Raw genomic sequence first — 18,829 nt, 5'->3', positions numbered from 1 at the left:
TACAACGTAAATGCGCCACCCACCTTGAGATATCAGTTCTAAGATCTCAATATAGTTACAATGGCTGTACCGCCCTTCAAACCGAAACACATTACTGTTTCACGGCAGAAATAGGCAGAAAAATATGGTGTTTCTTTTTTTTTGAATAATGTAAAACAATTGCTTTCAAAACGATTTGGGTTATGATGCTTCCAATTTGTGTTGTAAACCTAACACTGATAAGGTCGTTGCCAGAATTTGGAAGTCTAAACGCAGCGAGATATTGCAAATCCTTGGAATAAGCCCTGATATCGGATTTAATCTAAATTGAACAAATTGTATGAAACATTTTTTATTATCTTCTAACACAAAAAATTTAAATTTCGATCGAAAATGAACGTATGTATATGTAGATGTAGTGAGAAATTATTTTCCTTCGGGAAAACTCGGATCTTTATCATTATCATTATTATGTAATATGAAAATTTTAAAATTATAGTGAACTGCGTAATATCCACTGTATAAATATACTGGTCTGCTGATGCGACATATTCCTACGGCTCTAAGATGGGTATTTGAGAGAGCACTATAAATATGAACTTTTCAGAAATATTACAAAGTAAAATCTTTTCTCACTATAACTATATATAATTTGTATTTTTCCCTGGACATAAGTTCGACATGCATTTGCTCTCTTTTTAAATTATTTGGAACAACACCGTTTATCACTGCACAAGTCTCTGCCCCTAATCTTCATTCTGTTTCACTATATTTATGCCACGTGCCTTTTTTTGAGATGGATGGAATATTGATAGCCTGGAGGCCGTTCCAGCTTCATCACAACAAGAAGGTGAGCTGTAGCAATAGATCATTAGGCTACCAGTAATTATGTAGGAAAAAAAGGGAATTACCAGGACATATCAGGACGGTGACGGCGGCTGGCTACTGTGTCATCCGGTTCAGGGATGTAGTTAGCGGCGGTCATGATTATGGTCTCGAAATAGCGTTCCACCGCTGACACTAAGTATATAAAACTTACAAATGAGTTTACCACCGGCTGTCTGGCTCTGGAACGAACGCTTCTTTATAAACATTAAAGCTGCTTTCAGACTACGCTATACCATATGAGTCGTCTATTATCAAAGGTAGCAATCTGTGCATTTGAACAAGAAAATGTTATTGATATGTCAATACAGATTGATTTGAATATAATCGTCTCCTTCAAAGAATACGGTTCAAAACCTGCATTAAATAAAGGTTAATACTTAACCTGTTATTTATCTAAGATGTCGTTCAGAAGAGTTTTGTGGCTGCCAATGGAATACAAAGTCAATAATTCGTTTTTCTGATTTACCAATAATTGTCCAAAAGTCACATTGCCGGCTTTGATACTAGTCGACTCATATAGTATAGCAGCGTACACTTAGCCAATAATATATAGTACAGTACAGTGTGAACGTGTCCATAACAATGTATGGCGCGCGATATTGTTGTGCTATGAGCTATATACTATATGCCATTATGTTATAGGGTAGTCTGAAAGCAGCTTTAGACTTTTCGAGAGACTTCTTGATCATTATAGATGTTCACGGCCGACATCAGCCACTCCCAAGGATAAACAGTGGACGTGACGAAAAAGAAACAACATTTTCGTTACTAATTTTTTATTTCATATACTATTATAATAAATGAGATAAAATTTTAGCTTAAGTACATAATAAAGATTAAAAAAAATACGTAATATAGAACGCACTAAACGTATTGAATAAATTAGGTATCCGATCACACAATAAAAAATGACTAAAATAAAAATGAAATGCACATATAAGGTGGTTTCTTGCTAGATTTCAGTAGTGCAACTTTTCGCACACAATTCTGACTATTAAAAGGAAATAATAAATTAAATTACAATTGCACCAATAAAATTCATATAAAATTTTCACAAAAATAAAAAAAAAATATATGTATATGCTTCATAAAATATGTTTAAACAATCATGTGAGGTGGACCGAAAAAAATTTCATAGTAAAAAAATTTAAGTAAAAAATTACAATTTTATTCAAAATAAAACTACTTTCACAATTTTGTTGCAAAAAATATATATTTTAAATTAAAAGAGAGCAATGAGTAAACTAATACTAAGTACAGTTCTCAGCAAACATCTCGGCTGTTTAGAATTAGTTTTTATTTGTCTTTTCCGGGTGCGGGGCGGCGGAGTGAGAAAATATCCTTACGATCGTACAATAATTGGTTATAGTTTAAATATAATAATCAGTCGACCCTTTCCTACCGCGCGGCGCCCACGTTTCGTTGCCTTGCAAATAAGTACACTCGCGCGCACAATAATCATTATCGCTATACAAATTCTTATGATTTTGAACTGTCTCTGCTTTTGATACTATAGATCTAATGCTATAAGAGATAACCGAAATCCAGCTAAATTCCAACGTTTCAACAATTAATCATAATATCGTTAGAAAATCGTATTTGCAGATATATTATATTCGAAGATTGAAAGGCGGAATGTAGAAATGTTTACAGAAATATATATACCGTTGACCGAAATTCAAATACGTTTTTTTATCTCTTCTTACCAATTTTCGATCAAACTAGGTCCTATTAGAATATAGCTTAAAATGACAATCTGTGCAAATAGTAATTGAAAATTTTAACTTTTCAAAAAAGCGTCATTACTAATATTTACGTGATTTAGGGAAAAATATGTTGAATTATTAATGAAGGTTTGTACTTGCACTTTTCTGAATGTCGTCAATTCGTATTGAAGATGTTTGCCGGAAACTGTATGCATTTTATCAGAAAATTCCATAATTCACACATCTGTTAATATTGCAGTTACAAAGAAAACTTCTATTTAGTACGGATTAATAAAAATATTTAGAAGAATTCATGAACGCATTTAATACATATAATATAAGACATTGTACTAATATTTTTCGTACATGAAAAATATAAACATTTGATAAGTAATAATACCGCTAGAAATACAATACACACGTTTATAACTACAAGGGACGGCTTAATAAAAATATATTAAAATTACAAATGAGCTTGGATTTCATTAAAAAAAAGGGTAAAGTATTTAAGCATCTTTTGAAATTACATGTAAAATAATAAATAGTATTTACTCGTAAAATAAAAACGTTCTAAACTTATGTGAGGCTTATATTTATTTAAGATCATATGATAAACTTATATTTAAACATTACTTTTATGAATAAACGTATTGTGAATATGGACGATAGTTTGGCCACATGTCTTTTACTAATTACAATAATCAATTTAGACAACATCTTTAGTTTATCGAATATCGATAAATGAATCGTAAGTGAGGTGAATTTAATTAGATAAAAGTTCGTATTAAGTACCGCTATCTGAACACTTCAAACACTTATGATATTATTATACATTGTGTATATGTAAGGAATTTAATCAATTGAAAATATTATATAATTGGATATTGTAACATTGGGTGCCACAAAAAAAAAAGATAAGTTATATAGCTGTGATTAATAAACGAACTATACATAATGTTACACAAAAGAGAATATGTATCCATGGTGTTTAAAAATTTTGAAACACAACAGTTTTAGCGAATCGTAAACATGATTAGAGCACGTATCGATTTCGCTAACAAGACCCTTAAGTACATATTTAAAGAGTCCGAAATCGGTAAACTGTAAAAATAAATAGCGGCAAAGCAAATCGTGTCTATTAACTAATATAATCTGTACAAAAAAAAACTAAACTTTAATGTTACGGACACGAAAGGTGGATATTAAATAAACATTAAATGTTATTTGTAGCTGTCTCACGAGAATCCGGTATTTCGAATGTAGTATACCATATTATTGTTTGAGTTTTACAGTAGGAATATCCGAGACTAGCCTAAGCACTCGCGGAATACTGTGTTGCGTTGAAAATAAACGCCTAGGCCACACTTGGCCTCCCGTCCAACATCTTGTCGCTTTCCTCCGCGCTGCTCAAGCTGTAAACGAAGCAGTAATATGTGTCGTCACATTTGTACTAAACAATATATATAATATAAGTAATATGTGTCGTCTCGTTTGTCAAGTTTTGATTGTGTTAACGATATATCACGACCGACGTGATTACTAATATTTATTGACACATCACGAAGTGCCTTTGCTCCGGTGACGAGATATCAGTCTGGACTGCACTGTAACGATGAGATCGACCCGTGCGGACTACGACGCCCTATCAACAATATACCAATAATCACACAGTTATCTTACTGTGTTGTTTTTTTTTTTTAATTTTATGCCCTACGGTTATTCATGTAAACATATCAGTTAACATACAATTTTGTCGAATACCCTGAAAACAAGTACCGTCGTGCGCTTGTACATATCATCACAAAGTTGTATAAACAGCATTGTTCTATCTAATGACATGACTAAGTTCATGGCGTAATAGTGTTGTAACACCTGGATCCGAACACAAAAGTCGGTTGTATTACGTTTTAAATCTAACATCAACACGCCGCCATTGGATAATGTTCGACCTTAGAATAGAATAACATTTTATTGCAGGTCCACAAATAAATTAATAGAAATTAATTATCTAAGTAGTATCCTAGTTCCTTCGTTTATAATTGATGAGAGAATGTTAAGTGGTTCACATTTTTTTTCACTGTTATCATTTAAATTTAGCCAATTTTTCCGCTGTTTGTAAAATTGCTGTAACATGTCATAGTGTGTTATAAGAGATTGCTGTACATGCCTGTAACTGGCTGACATACCGTACTTAATTTTATACATGTTAATTTTAAGCTTGAATGTTTTGTGTGTATTGCTGTTGGTGTGTCTAAATAAATAAATAAATAAGCAATATATAAATAACAAGGTTACCATTCTTTATTGTCCATGAGGTTGCGCATCTCATCATCAGGAGCAGGCGGGGCGTCTCGGACTGGCGCGTACTGGGCCGCCACCAGGGGGTCCGTGGACGGGTTTAGGGCAGTCAGCCCAGCAGCACCACTGCTGGGCGCCTCCTTGCCGCCTGTCAGCCGCGACGACCATATCCAAGCACCGAAAGCTGCAAGAACATTCCTATATGTATTTACCGTTTCCGAAAATCACTTAGATAATTCGAGTGTTGTGTTGGAGGGTAAACTGTTATTTAGTATGTACGACACGATAAGTTTAGGATTAGCTGAAAATATTTATGATACACAAAATTTTATTCTTTCATGGGACATTATTAAAATTTTAATTTATTGGATATGGTTTTATTGGTGGTGGTGGTAGTATAATTGGTGTATAAAATTTTAAAGTATTCATATAAGTTTTAAATTATTCGGTTAATTGAGTATGTCAAAAGTAAATTAGCATCAACCATGTCAACTAGTAACTCAGAATTCTATTAGAAGAATCGTAGGTTCGTTTGTCACCGTTAACAAATTCGGGTATCCACAATGTATTAAGTAATTAGCTCAAAGAGTTTATACGTAAACTTTGCGTAGTAACGAATTATCATTCACTAGTGTTGGCCCAAATGATCGAAATACGACCATAATCAACTGACACCTTAAAAAATATATTCGTTTAATGTATTAAATATTTGTTTTGTTGTTTATATTCAGAAGAAAAAAACTATTACTATTTATTTTATCGACTAAACAACACAAATTTTCAACACTATTGCTAACAAAAAATAACGATAAACAAAAAGACGAGGAAATGGTTGCTGTTTTGTCCTTAGCTTCTTTATAGTTCATTTAACCTAAATTATAGTCACTTAACGCTAGGACCTCTTGTGAGTCTGCGCGAGTAGGTACCACCGCCCTACCTATTTCTGCCGTGAAGCAGTAACGCGTTTCGGTTTGAAGGGTAGGGCAGCCGTTGTAATTATACTGAGACCTTAGACCTTATATCTCAAGGTGGGTGGCGCATTTACGTTGTAGATGTCTATGGGCTCCAGTAATCACTTAACACCAGGTGGGCTGTGAGCTCCTCCACCCAACTAAGCAATAAAAAAAATTTTAATCATTTAAAGTGAAAATACATTGCTCGTAGTACTTACTCGTGAACGATAGACAGAGGTTTAAGACGCGATAACGAATATTATGTTCGGACAGAAATTGTGGTTTTAAACTGGTCGCAATAATTGTTATTAGAAATGTTTTACTATTATTTAGATAGGCCGTATTGCAAATTCGCGGTCTGTTACCACTACTTAAAACTATATCTGACACGTTGCAATCGTGTATTTTATTTTTAAACAGTGACCAGAATAGGATTTAGACTTCGACCACATGTGTTAGAAGCTCATGCTACGGCAACCGGTCACTACCGCATGAGGCCTGAGTACGTCGACCGATATAAGATAACATTAGGTTTCTCCTACGGCTTTTCTCGCAACTAATTTAACATAATACTAAATATTTCTATTTATAACATTAGATATAAATAAACATTTATTGAATAGAAACTTTGTTGGGTTGTTACCCACTTCAAATATTATATTATGTAGTTTTGAAACTAAATAATATATCAAACCGAATGAACAATTAATTGTATATTCTTTTAAACTGATAGTGGTAAGGAAATTACAGGTTATAAAATTATTGTTTTGTCATCGGTCCTTGATGTGCGTGCAAATTTTCAAGTTAATCGGACGTCTTGAAGTCGGAGGTAATTACGATCAAAGATTCAATTAGATTCAAAACAAATATATTATATATACACGTACATACATACCAAGCTAATAAAAGCGTGTTAAAAAGGTTTCTGGCACGTTACCATCAATGTACGATTGCAGACGTGCTATTTGTTTTAATAATATTTAGCAATAGATAGCGCAGCGTCACAATAAATAATCAGAATGTACTGGGATCTCATCTCATTACACTTGATTGTGAGATTGTGGTTTTATGGATTCATCTACGTATTTCGGGCGTCAGTTCTTGTGTAGGAATCAAATATTTTCAAGTTATTCTTTGTTTGCTGGTAAAATACATAATCATAAGATTTTAGATGTGTAAAGGTGTTATCTAAAATGTCTGTATGATGTTAACAATATTTTTAAAATAGGTTGGTATCTATACAAGTCCCGAACAAAAATATTCGGACCGTCGTTGTACAGAGCAATTTCATCTGCTTGGTGGAAAAACTTCCCATTATCGTTCCCCCTAAAAATACTAGTGTGGCATGAGGTCGGGTACATTTAAAGATTATTCTATACTACCTACCGCCCTCGCTTCGCTTCGGAAACTGTAATTTATTATTGATTTCTCCACTATTTAATCGATGTTATTATACATATAAACCTTCCTCTTCAATCACTCTATCTATTACAAAAAACCGCATCAAAATCCGTTGCGTAGTTTTAAAGATTTAAGCATACATAGGGACAGACAAAGCGACTTTGTTTTATACTATGTAGTGAAGATAATATATTATTATATCTATTTATATCTATATCTTCAATATACAGAACTACCACCACTGTTACGGATAATATATTTTATGACGTAAGACATTTGTGATGAAAACGAATTGTTATGACGACCAGTTTTGAATTTGAAAATCTAAAGGTCATGGTTTAATTTTCCAATAAAACTGTATGAGTTTATCTCGAGGTCGCCGGAAGTCGAGCTTACGTCAGACACACTGGTGTGGCTGACCCCAAGTAAATGGCAAAGCTATTGATTTGTGAATTCACAAAGAATACAATAAAATACACCCTCAGTGCTTTTAAGTTAACTTTAACTTTAAGTTAATTAAGGGATTTATCATGATTTTTAGACTGTTTAGAACTTTATCCATACTTTAAGTGTATACTATAATATTATAAATGCGAACGTAACTCTGTCTGTTTGTCGCGCTTTTATGCCAAAACAACTGAACCGATTTAAATGAAATTTGGTACATAGATAGTCTAGAGAAAGGACATAGGCATGTTTAATGCGAAAAAGGGGTTGTAAAGGGTTGAAATAAGGGGATGAAAAGTTGTATGGAAGGACCGTCATTTTTAGCGCTAAGGGCTTGAAACTTATTTTTTAGGCTGTGGATTCGATATCTATACTAATATTATAAAGCTGAAGAGTTTGTTTGTTTGAACGCGCTAATCTCCGGAACTACTGGTCCGATTTGAAAAATTCTTTCAATGTTAGATAGACCATTTATTGAGGAAGGCTATAAGCTATAAGATATAACATCACGCTAAGACCAATACAAGCGGAGCACCGATAAAGAATGTTTCAAAGTCGGTTTTTTTTCCCTTTTGAGAGCTTCCGCTCCGTGCGCTGCAGAAACGGTTAAAGTTTCGCTAAAATAATGTATGACAGAATTGTTCCCCTTTAAAAGATCTAAAAAAAATCAGCAACAGCATTTATCTATATGTTAAGGATGGCTCACTATAACATATTTTATGCTAACCAAATTTGTTCTAAAATAAAGCATTATTTGTGAACTATTCCACGCGGACGAAGTCGTGGGCAAAAGCTAGTAAATAAATATAGCACAAAGCTTACATACACATCAGAATAACACAGATTTATAAAAACATAGTGTCAATTACCCAAAATATAACGATAAGGTACGAAGGAAAAAATCTGCCATCTGCGAGCTATTTCTGCGTAAGCCTCAAAAACCGTTGGAGTTACACGTATATGAGTCATCTATTATCAAAGGTGCAATCTGTGCATTTGGACAAAAAAAAATTATTGATATGACAATACAGATTGATTTGAATATAATCGTCTCCTTCAAAGAATACGGTTCAAAACCTGCATTAAATAAAGGTTAATAGTTAACCTGTTATTTATCTAAGATGTCGTTCCGAAGAGTTTTGTGACTGCCAATGGAATACAAAGTCAATAATTCGTTTTTCGGATTTACCAATCATTGTCCAAAAGTCAGATTGCCGGCTTTGATAATAGTCGACTCATATAGTGTAAAATGGAAATGTTTATTTCAAATAGTCCTACAACAAAAGCTCATGACATCTTATCTTATCTTTTCAGTCATTAGCATGTATCTATGTTTTATTTGTAAGCTTTTTTTTTTTTTTTGTATCGCCAAAATAGTGAACCATTTATATAAGAAGAGGAAAGATTAGATTTTTTTTTGTTACTTTCAGGACCCGATTTGTATAAAAGAATATTCAATAAGATCAACAATAAATTACAGTTCCCGAAGTGAAGCGGGGGCGGGTCGCTAGTTTTAATACATTTTACTCATTTAATTATTCGTACAATCTAAAGAACACATACATTTCAACATTATATCTTCTTTTTCTAATGTAATTTCACCATATCGGTAAATACAATATAATTCTTAACGATGAATTTTTATTTTTGATGAATGCTATAGAAATGTACCTATAAAATTAGTTGTCAATAATTGATTTTTATTGACCAACTAATTGATGATATCATCAATGTACATCAAATACAACTGAAATCGTTATTGCTGCGATATGACGTGAGTAGATAAGAAACATTTTTGATTTTGCAGTGTTGGAAACGGGTGAAACGTTGGTTTGTATTTAATAACTACAGATTTATATGCCTTATTCGCTCAAAACTAAAAAAAAAAAAAATATTTACATGTAAACTTGTGTAGGCTGTATAAGTTTAAAGTTGCCGATGCCGAAAATGAAACAACGTACTAAACCTGAAACGTAACCCGAAATCTAAAGCGAAAGCAGATGGCAAACACGAGAACGATGACCCCGTGTGGTTCCTCGTCTGATCTTAAAGTTGAATCATGTTTTGTATGCAGTGCAAAAAACTAATTTCGAACGCATTTTTTTTATGTAGTCCTGTTATAAAGCAATAAATCCTATCAGTAGTATTAGTTTTCGTGAATTTTTCCACTAAGATGGGCGGACTAGCTCGTGATAAACAGTTTTCGTAGTCCAAAGACATCACAACGTGATACATGAACTCAAAGGCTCAAGCACAAGTAGTGTATTGAAAAATTTACTTGTGAGCGTCACTGAAGAAGCTGCTTGGGATCAGTAGTTGAAACTTATTCGTTAATCCTACAATAAATCATTCTCATAATAAACTGTATAATCAAAATGTCAGCACAAAAACTTTGTTAGCCTACACGTTGAACAAATAAAAATTGGTCACTTACCGGCAAATATTAATCCAAGAAGCAATATAACACCACCCGCAATCAGCGTTCCCAGCCCATTGTCTGATCCTGTTGGCGTTGTGTCTGGTGTGTTCGAATACTGTACGATGCCAGCTATGAGCAGTGCCAAACCTGGACACAGATATTGATAATTAGGCGTGTAAATTTTTTCAACACTGACCATGTCTAATCGCTCCAGGGGCTATTGCGGATACACCGAACTGATAGGCGAACTAAAGAGGCTCAGTCTACGAGTTTATGCAAACATTAGCCCTAGCAAGAACAGTGCTTCGCTGAATCTACCACCGCTTCGGAATCTGAGAAGATTCGGCGAGAAACTCGGTGGGTTGGGTCTGTGAATTAAGATGCATATCAAACTGGTGGTAGGACCTCTTATGAGTCCGCTCGGGTAGGTACCACCACCCCGCCTATTTCTGCCGTGAAGCAGTAATGCGTTTCGGTTTGAAGGGTGGGGTAGCCGTTGTAACTATACTGAGACCTTAGAACTTATATCTCAAAGTGGGTGGCGCATTTACGTTGTAGATGTCTATGGGCTCCAGTAACCACTTAAGATCAGGTGGGCTGTAAGCTCGTCCAACAGTCTAAGCAATAAAAAAAAAACTCTTCGTCGCATTCGACGGTGAGCGGTGCTTGAAATACCTAAAATCACAGAGAGTGGATGGGGAGAATCTGACAAGAGGCATTTAGGGCGACGGCAGCTGTATTTTCCGACGTCTGGGCGGGAATGTAGTTAGAACATTTGCACCAATTATTTTATCGAGTCTCGAAACTTTTCGAGCACAAAGCATACAGTGAAGTATATTTAAGAAAAGTAATAAAAACACTCAAACGTAAACCAGTAACGTCTAGAATTATTTTATATTTGATTGTTTCTTAGTTTCTAAGGCTTTGCATTTATTTCGTCTTTTTTCATCGGTGTATATAGTAAAGCACACTCAATCAATCACGTTTTATTTGAAGAGGTTTAACGTGAACGGTTTTTCTACTAGCGTTAATGGACAGATCAGCTTACAGCCCACCTGTTGACCTGTGCGAGCTTACAACGTACAGAACAAAGAAAGCATCGCTAAAGGGTATTACCAAAATTTGTGTATATTGAGTTTGATTTTACAACACAACTTTGTTCATTTATCCTAAAAACATTTGGTGAGCTTATTTTAGAAGTATTACTATTTATAAGAGCACAACTTATACCAAGCGTTTTAACCATTAAACCATGCATGATTCTTATATAAAATATCTTACAAAGCAGGGCCTTGGCTCAACCTTCACACATTAACATCGGTCATTCTACTAAGATATGAATGAATACCTTGTTTGTTTGCATATTCTCGTATATTTATGTGTATAGAGTTTTATTTTAATATAAACGGAAAATGGAACAGAGAACGGATAGAACGCCAACATTTAGGAGTTTCAATCGGTTTTAATACATTAATGTACATGCCAGTACATGGTTGTGGGTTTTAGGCCAAAGAGAGAGATATCGCACTCTTTTCTTTCAAGAACACAACCCTTAACCCCGAAAGGCCATTGCCTGCACCAGTCGTTGGGTCTTTGGAGTTGGACTTAGGGACTGTAACAGAAGCGGAGTTTCAAACAAAATCGATACACATCTTAGGCCACTCGTAAATTCTAGGCCCACCTCAAAGGGCGGACCGATCCTGGCTCTAAACTAGAGGAAACCACTTCATATCATTTCAATTAATTCATAGTGCTCCCGCGCACGAAATATATTCTAAGCTACATGTCATAGGAAGGTTCCAACACCCTCCATTCCAGTAAATTCATAGGTGCGTGTTTCACTATAGTCAAGGGCACACGGAGTGACCCTCGCTTCCGCATGGCCCATTGATATGAATCGATAGCTTTTAGTAGTTAAAAAAATCGTATTTTTCGTAAAATGATTTAGAACTTGTACACAGATTTGAAAACAAAAGCAATGCAATGATTAATTGCATTCAAAGAAACGTGTATAAGAATCAACATTTACAAACATTTTATTAAAAACGGAATTTGTGCCCACGAGCTCGATTATTATTAGTACAGTGAAAAAAATGCCTATTATATTACAATATTTTGACTTATCCGAAAATATTGGTTAACACCGTATATTTTAATAATGCAATGCAATGCAATCAAAGCAGTTAATGTCAAAAATATTTTCAACATTATTCAGAAGCTCAATAATGCATCTCTAAAATTCTTGATAAAATGAAACCCATACGGATTGGAAACCCATTACGGATGTCGTTGAAGACGGTGACTGCGTACCATCCGGTGGGCCGTAGGCTTCGACTAGCCTTCACGCATAATACAAAAAAAAAACTATAAATTTGAGCTGATGTATGATAAAAATTTGTAGAATATAAATTTTCGATATTTGAGAATAAATGGAGGATTTCAAAAAATGAACTTCATGGAAATTTTCGTTCCTTTAAGACGTCAAGGCGGTCATACATAAATGCGAATGGTCATTAATCTTGGATTTATTGTAAAACTAAAAATACTCGCGTTACACTTAAAACAAGTTTAAGAGAGATACGTATTGAAACAGTTGAATGGAGAATGTGTCATTCGTGGTTTATTTTCAACCAAAGCGATCAAATGTTTTATTCGTTTTTTATTTATTAGACAGACAATATGGAATAGCAATTACACAATTATTTATATGGTTGTAGGCGGACATCCTACGCATTGTTATTGTACTTAAATAACAGAATGGAAACGATCTCTAGTCTTTTTGATTGTCAGTTGTTTTAAAATCTTTTATAGAGAGTTTTGAAATTGTTGTATAGCTGGAGCTCACGGCCTACCGCGTGTTAAATGATTATGGAACAAGTAGACATGTCCGCGAATGCGACCATTGGCATTGAGACACATAATAATATACTGGTACCTACCTACCTACCCTCACTGTTGTCACCAGTAATTACCCTTAATTTTCCGGGTTTTTATTTTGGTATCAATATATTATTCCTTCAAGGCGAAAGGATTCGTAAACTCGTATTAATTACGTATTAATTTTCGGAGCAGAGTTCATTCATATTATCTGGAACCGCTGCGTTCATCGACAGTGTGTTTCCAGAGGTCTTTTTTGCCACGTACCATCCGGCTATGGAATGAGCTCCCCTCCACGGTGTTTCCCGAGCGCTATGACATGTCCTTCTTCAAACGAGACTTGTGGAGAGTATTAAGCGGTAGGCAGCGGCTTGGATCTGCCCCTGGCATTGCTGAAGTCCATGGGCGACGGTAACCATTCACCATCAGGTGGGCCGTATGCTCGTCTGCCTACAAGGGCAATAAAAAAAGTATGTATTTCCTTAGAAAAAATGGTACTTGCATACAGGATTTGAACAACGACATTATTGCATCTTTCCATACGAGTGCGCAAGGTGTCTGATGCTTTAAAAATAAAAAAATAGGGTAGTTTATATTTTTAAATTTCATTCTATTATTACTCTCTGTACCATACTAGTACGAATAATTATGACGAGTTGTTGCGTAAATAGGACACTGCAGCGGAAACAGTGGGTTAAGGCAGTGGGCAGCTAAACGAATTAACAATTCATTAGGCCCCACTTTCACCCGTAATGGAAATGGAACAATAAGCACACGGAACACACGGAAATACATAAACGAGTTACTAAAATTAGTTTATGATATACTTTTACGAGTGCCACGTGGAACTTTATCTAGGATAGTACTGTTCCGGATGACGCGGTTTTGGAACGTTTTTTGTGTGTCTTTGAAGGGGTGCTTGGATGGTTTAGATTTACAATTGTAACCGATAGGTGACGCCGTCATTATAATCTAGGCATTTTTATTTATTGAAAAACGTCATCTGGGCCCGCTTGGCAATCAATAGTGTTGATAAACAGTCGGCGTTAAAAAAAGATTATTCTGTCACGCATCAAAAGCATTGAAAGACCGGTAATCTGACGTTTTTTTACATTAAGATGGATGATTGTTCTGCTTAAATGTCCCTCCCTGAATAATTGAAAAGTGCCAAGCATTCACTTCCGATATCTGCAGAGCAGAACTTACTTTCATTATCTTCACTATTATTGGTTGTCAGTAACAAAATCGTGATATTGGGTTTTTTTTTCTTTTGGTGTAACGATATAAGTATGTATACCTAATTTTTTTTATTGCTTAGATAGGTGGACGAGCTCACAGCCCACCTGGTATTAAGTGGTTACTGGAGCCCATAGACATCTACAACGTAAATGCGCTACCTAGCTTGAGATATAAGTTCTAAGGTTTCATGTGTGTGGACGAGCTCACAGCCTACCTGATGTTAAGTGGTTACTGGAGCCCATAGACATCTGCAACATAAATGCGCCACACACCTTGAGATATAAGTTCTAAGGTCTCAGTATAGTCACAACGGCTGCCCCACCTTTCAAACCGAAACGCATTACTGCTTCACGGCAGAAATAGGCGTGGTGGTGGACCAACCCGTGCGGACCCACAGGAGGTCCTACTACCAGTAATTACACAAATTATAATTTTGCGGGTTTGATTTTTATTACACGATGTTATTCCGTTGCCGTGGAAGTCAATCGTGAACATTTGTTGAGTACGTACGTATTACTAAAATAACGAAATAATTATTCAAATCTCACTTTTTGTTCTCTTACGCAGATAGCTAGGTATGGACAAGGATTATAATCGAATCTATACTAATATTATAAAGAGGAAAGATTTGTTTGTTTGTTTGTTTCGAATAGGCTCTGAAACTACTGGACCGATTTGAAAAATTATTTTTCCATTAGAAGCCGACATTGTCCCTGATGAACATAGGCTTTTTTTTTTATTTTTTTATTTTTTTTTTGGTTTCATGTGTGTTTTAATGTTTCCGAAGCGAAGCGAGGGCGGGTGGGTCGCTAGTAGTTTATAATTAAGGAAACGAGACGGCAGACGCCGCCGGAGCAAGGCTTATTAGAGTTTGTCGACCTTCGTTCGGTCAGCCTGTTTCATTCACCATGTATAAGTAGAAGTAGGTACTAGTGTTCGCTCAATGATCGTTTTTTTTCTTTTAATATCTCATTAAGTTAGTAGATTCAAACTGTCAATAGCAAATAAAAAAAAATTGGTGGACAAACAGTGATATGTTAGTTGTCACTCTCAACTACTTTATCTTTGCCTATTTATATCATGGTTAATATCGTCAAATACTTAATTCATTTGGTGAAATCAAGAAGTGACTTCATTTCGATTCTAATGTTGAATGATTACCAACCATTCTATATGTATAAATAAATTAACATAAATTTGAGGCCTATAAATTTTAAATGAAAATTGAAAATATTTGTAGGTAAATTCGAAGCACGTCAAAGAATACTAACTACCGGTTGTAAGTATATTAGTCTTGAATAATATTCATATTCACTTATGCTAATTTATGTAAGTTTCGTACATATAATACGTTGTAGTGATTTCATCACGCGGCCGCACAAGGCAATTCACAGCCACAGCGTGAGTCACCGACCACAATCGTCCTGCCTACCGCCTGGTTGCACCGGACGCTCAATACAGGCCGATACCATTTACGCACGACCACCGTTCATTGTATGACCGTAAGCGTAATTGAAACGCGTTTATCTTTACTACTACCGTATGCTACTTTTGATTTTGATCACACACTCACCTTAGAGATTTATTGAAATCGAAGCTTTTTATATCTCATGCTATTTATTGACGTTTCAAAAAAAACTATATAGAATTTCGGAGCCATTAGGCTCATAGGCATTATGGGAACGAAAAAAGCGAAACGAAACCATAAGTCTCTATATACATTAACGAAAATTTATATTTTTATTTATTTTTATTATTTATTATTATTTACTTATTGTTGTCAATATTATTATAAGACTTGGTGGTTTTGAGTCAAAGGGTTTCGGATTTAATTTCAACAGTGAATTCCATTTATTATCTGATACATTAAAAAAACAGGCTATTTATATTAATTTCCTCTCAGACAGACAGTATACAAATGAATGTACTGTATTTTACCAGTCCAACATTCATAGGTTAGCTGATCACAATTAGTCACAAAGTTCATTTTAAATTAAATATTGTAAACATGATGTTCTATAATGTAAATATGAATGTGTGTAATGCTTATATAACTCTGATAACTTCTCAATATTTTCGTCATTACCAATATAATTTTCACATACTGGGACATACATAACACATACATAATGGGACACTAAAATACCCCAGGAGTACCCACACCACTGGTTGTGAATCGCTGCCGCAGCTCATAGCACCAACAATGTGAATCCTGTCATCTACCTTGTAATGGAATTCTATCAAAAAACATGGGCCATTTAGAAAGGGGTCTCAACAAGTCTCATTGATTGGACCATGGATGAAAGTCGTCGTGGCCTAAAGGATAAGACGTCCGGTGCATTCGTGTTGAGTGATGCACCGATGTTCGAATCCCAGGCGGGTACCAATTTTTCTAATGAAATACATACTCAACAAATGTTCACGATTGACTTACATGGTGCAGAAATAACATTGTCTAACAAAAATGAAACCCGCAAAATTATAATTTGCGTAATTACTGGTGGTAGGACCTGTTGTGAGACAGCGCGGGTAGGTACCACTGCCCTGCCTATTTCAGCCGTGAAGCAGTAATGCATTTCGGTTTGAAGGGTAAGGCAGCCGCTGTAACTATACTGAGATCTTAGAACTTTCTCAAGGTGGGTGGCGCATTTATGTTGTAGATGTCTATGGGCTCCAGTAACCACTTAACACCAGGTGGGCTGTGAGTTCGTCCAACCATCTAAGTAATAAAATAAATAATAGTTTAAAAAAAATTAACAAAACACGCTTTTATATAAAATCCAACTAAAAAATAGAAAATAAATTTTAATAAATTTGATTTAAAAATAGTGTAAGAAAAAATGATTTTATAGTAAAAAAAGTGTGAGGTGCTTTTCAGGATATTATCAAAATAGACCTTTTAGTCATATCTGTTCATAACATATTTATAACTACTGATATTATGCATTTGGATTTTGTATGAAAGGGTATTTTGTTAGCTTTTTAAACTATTATTTATTTTTCATTTTTTAGTTGAATTTCAATTTTTTCAATATTTTTTTAAATATTGAATTGTCATTGGTCCTTAATAAGTATATCAAATTTCGAGTTAATCCGACGTTTTGAAGGGGGTCAAAATCATGTTCAAAGATTCCATTAAAACATACATCTAAAGCTAAAAAAGGCGTATTAAAAAAATTATTTAGCTGCACTTTTTTAATATCATGATCACCCATGACTACTTCCAGACACCACATATATACCATAGACATAATATAGTTGGCATCACAAATACATATTACTTATTAACAAAAAAAATGTAGCTTTATCCATTATGCACTTTGATAAAGCTATATTTTACTTACACATAATTTTTATTGCTAAGTAAGCCATTTCTTCTTTTATAATCACATTTATAAGCGTGTATAGTGTGTGTATAATATGTGTCGTGTGCTGAAATTGAAAATTGGACAAACATTCTCATATAGTAAATTTTATGACATGTCACTGATCCATTACGAGTCCTTTAATTTAGTACAGATATACAAATCAATCATCAAAATCAGGTATACAGATTATTTTGTTTTTATTTTATGAATCAATGATTCATGCATTCATGCAATTGATTGCCTTTTTGCAGAACCATGCTTATTGTGTTTAGCAAGTTTTACTTAGTATTAAAATAGATGTTCTAGAAATCAGTTTACTTACACAGGTTACTTACACTGTCTTAAACAGGTTTTTGTATTGTTTGGTGTTAGTTTCTTTAAATCTACAAAAATGAGTTTGTATAATGTGTAATTCCTAGGTGCATAGAGAATTTCTTAAACTTTATTTTGTGCCTTTCCTAATTTTTTTTTTTTAATTATCTCAACATTATCATGAAAGATAACAATAATTGACAAAAATAAAATATCGAGTAGTTCACTGTGGCATCACCATTGTTTAAAAATAATTTATAAAAATTAAAGTACCAATGCATCATCCCGATTCAGCATAATATAGACAGTAAGCTAACAGCGTGTAAACTTACCAATAACGCAAAAAGTGCTGCCCAATAAACACAATCCTATGCGCAAACAAACGGCCCGGTTCAGACTACTTGTCACACGTCGTGAAAAGTAGCTGATGGGACAATTCCACCGTTGATCATTAGGCTGCTGCTCGTACGTTACCGTCGTAGGTTGATACACGGCACTCGTTGGCATTGTCACTGATTTTAATTGAATTTGCTTTTGGAACAAAAACAATTTTGCACTTGCCTTTTTAACAACAACTTCACTTTCACAAGAACTACGTGAATTACTACTACAAGAAAAGAAAAGCGTGTGTAGAGTGCACTATTTAAAAACCAAAATCACGTCAAGCAGTCGAATACAAAACTCAAGATCAAGTTTTAGTTTTTTGTTTAAGTAACTCAATTGAACAAGCAAAGGGAACATTGTTTATACAGCGCCAAAATTTAACAAACTTCAAACCTCGTTTGAAGAAACACATATCATAGCGCTAACAAACACCGTGGAGGGAACTTAATTCAAAAAAATGATGAATGATGGTACGTAGCAAAAAATAATGCTGGAAATGTATTGTGTACAGCATTAAAATAAAAAAAATTGGCTGCCCAACTGGCGCACAGTGGGTCG

The 18,829-nt window shown here is 34.5% G+C and overlaps 1 protein-coding gene across 1 annotated transcript; it reads right to left on the bottom strand.

Moving 5' to 3' along the window:
- Positions 1-1,626: 1,626 nt before the first annotated feature.
- On the bottom strand, positions 1,627-18,613 carry LOC114240640 (uncharacterized). The gene is made up of 4 exons (XM_028171260.2): positions 18,220-18,613; positions 10,107-10,238; positions 4,869-5,055; positions 1,627-3,985 (listed from the first exon to the last, which is right to left on the bottom strand). The coding sequence occupies exons 1-4, from the start codon at positions 18,392-18,394 to the stop codon at positions 3,928-3,930; spliced, it is 552 nt and encodes a 183-aa protein (XP_028027061.1). The 5' UTR covers positions 18,395-18,613; the 3' UTR covers positions 1,627-3,927.
- Between the last annotated feature and the right edge of the window lie 216 nt (positions 18,614-18,829).

This window comes from Bombyx mandarina, chromosome 17 (assembly GCF_030267445.1).
Source record: "Bombyx mandarina strain Sakado chromosome 17, ASM3026744v2".
Classification (NCBI taxonomy): domain Eukaryota; kingdom Metazoa; phylum Arthropoda; class Insecta; order Lepidoptera; family Bombycidae; genus Bombyx; species Bombyx mandarina.
The sequence above is the reverse complement of the archived record's forward strand: the minus strand, read 5'-3'. Positions and strand labels throughout refer to the sequence as shown.

Excerpts from the sequence above, each read along its gene's own strand:
- LOC114240640 (XM_028171260.2), bottom strand. The coding sequence starts at position 18,394 with ATGCCAACGAGTGCCGTGTATCAACCTACGACGGTAACGTACGAGCAG. Across the intron at positions 10,239-18,219 it reads CAGCACTTTTTGCGTTATTG|GTTTGGCACTGCTCATAGCT; the intron begins GTAAGTTTACAC and ends ATCTGTGTCCAG. Across the intron at positions 5,056-10,106 it reads TCTTGGATTAATATTTGCCG|CTTTCGGTGCTTGGATATGG; the intron begins GTAAGTGACCAA and ends ATGTTCTTGCAG.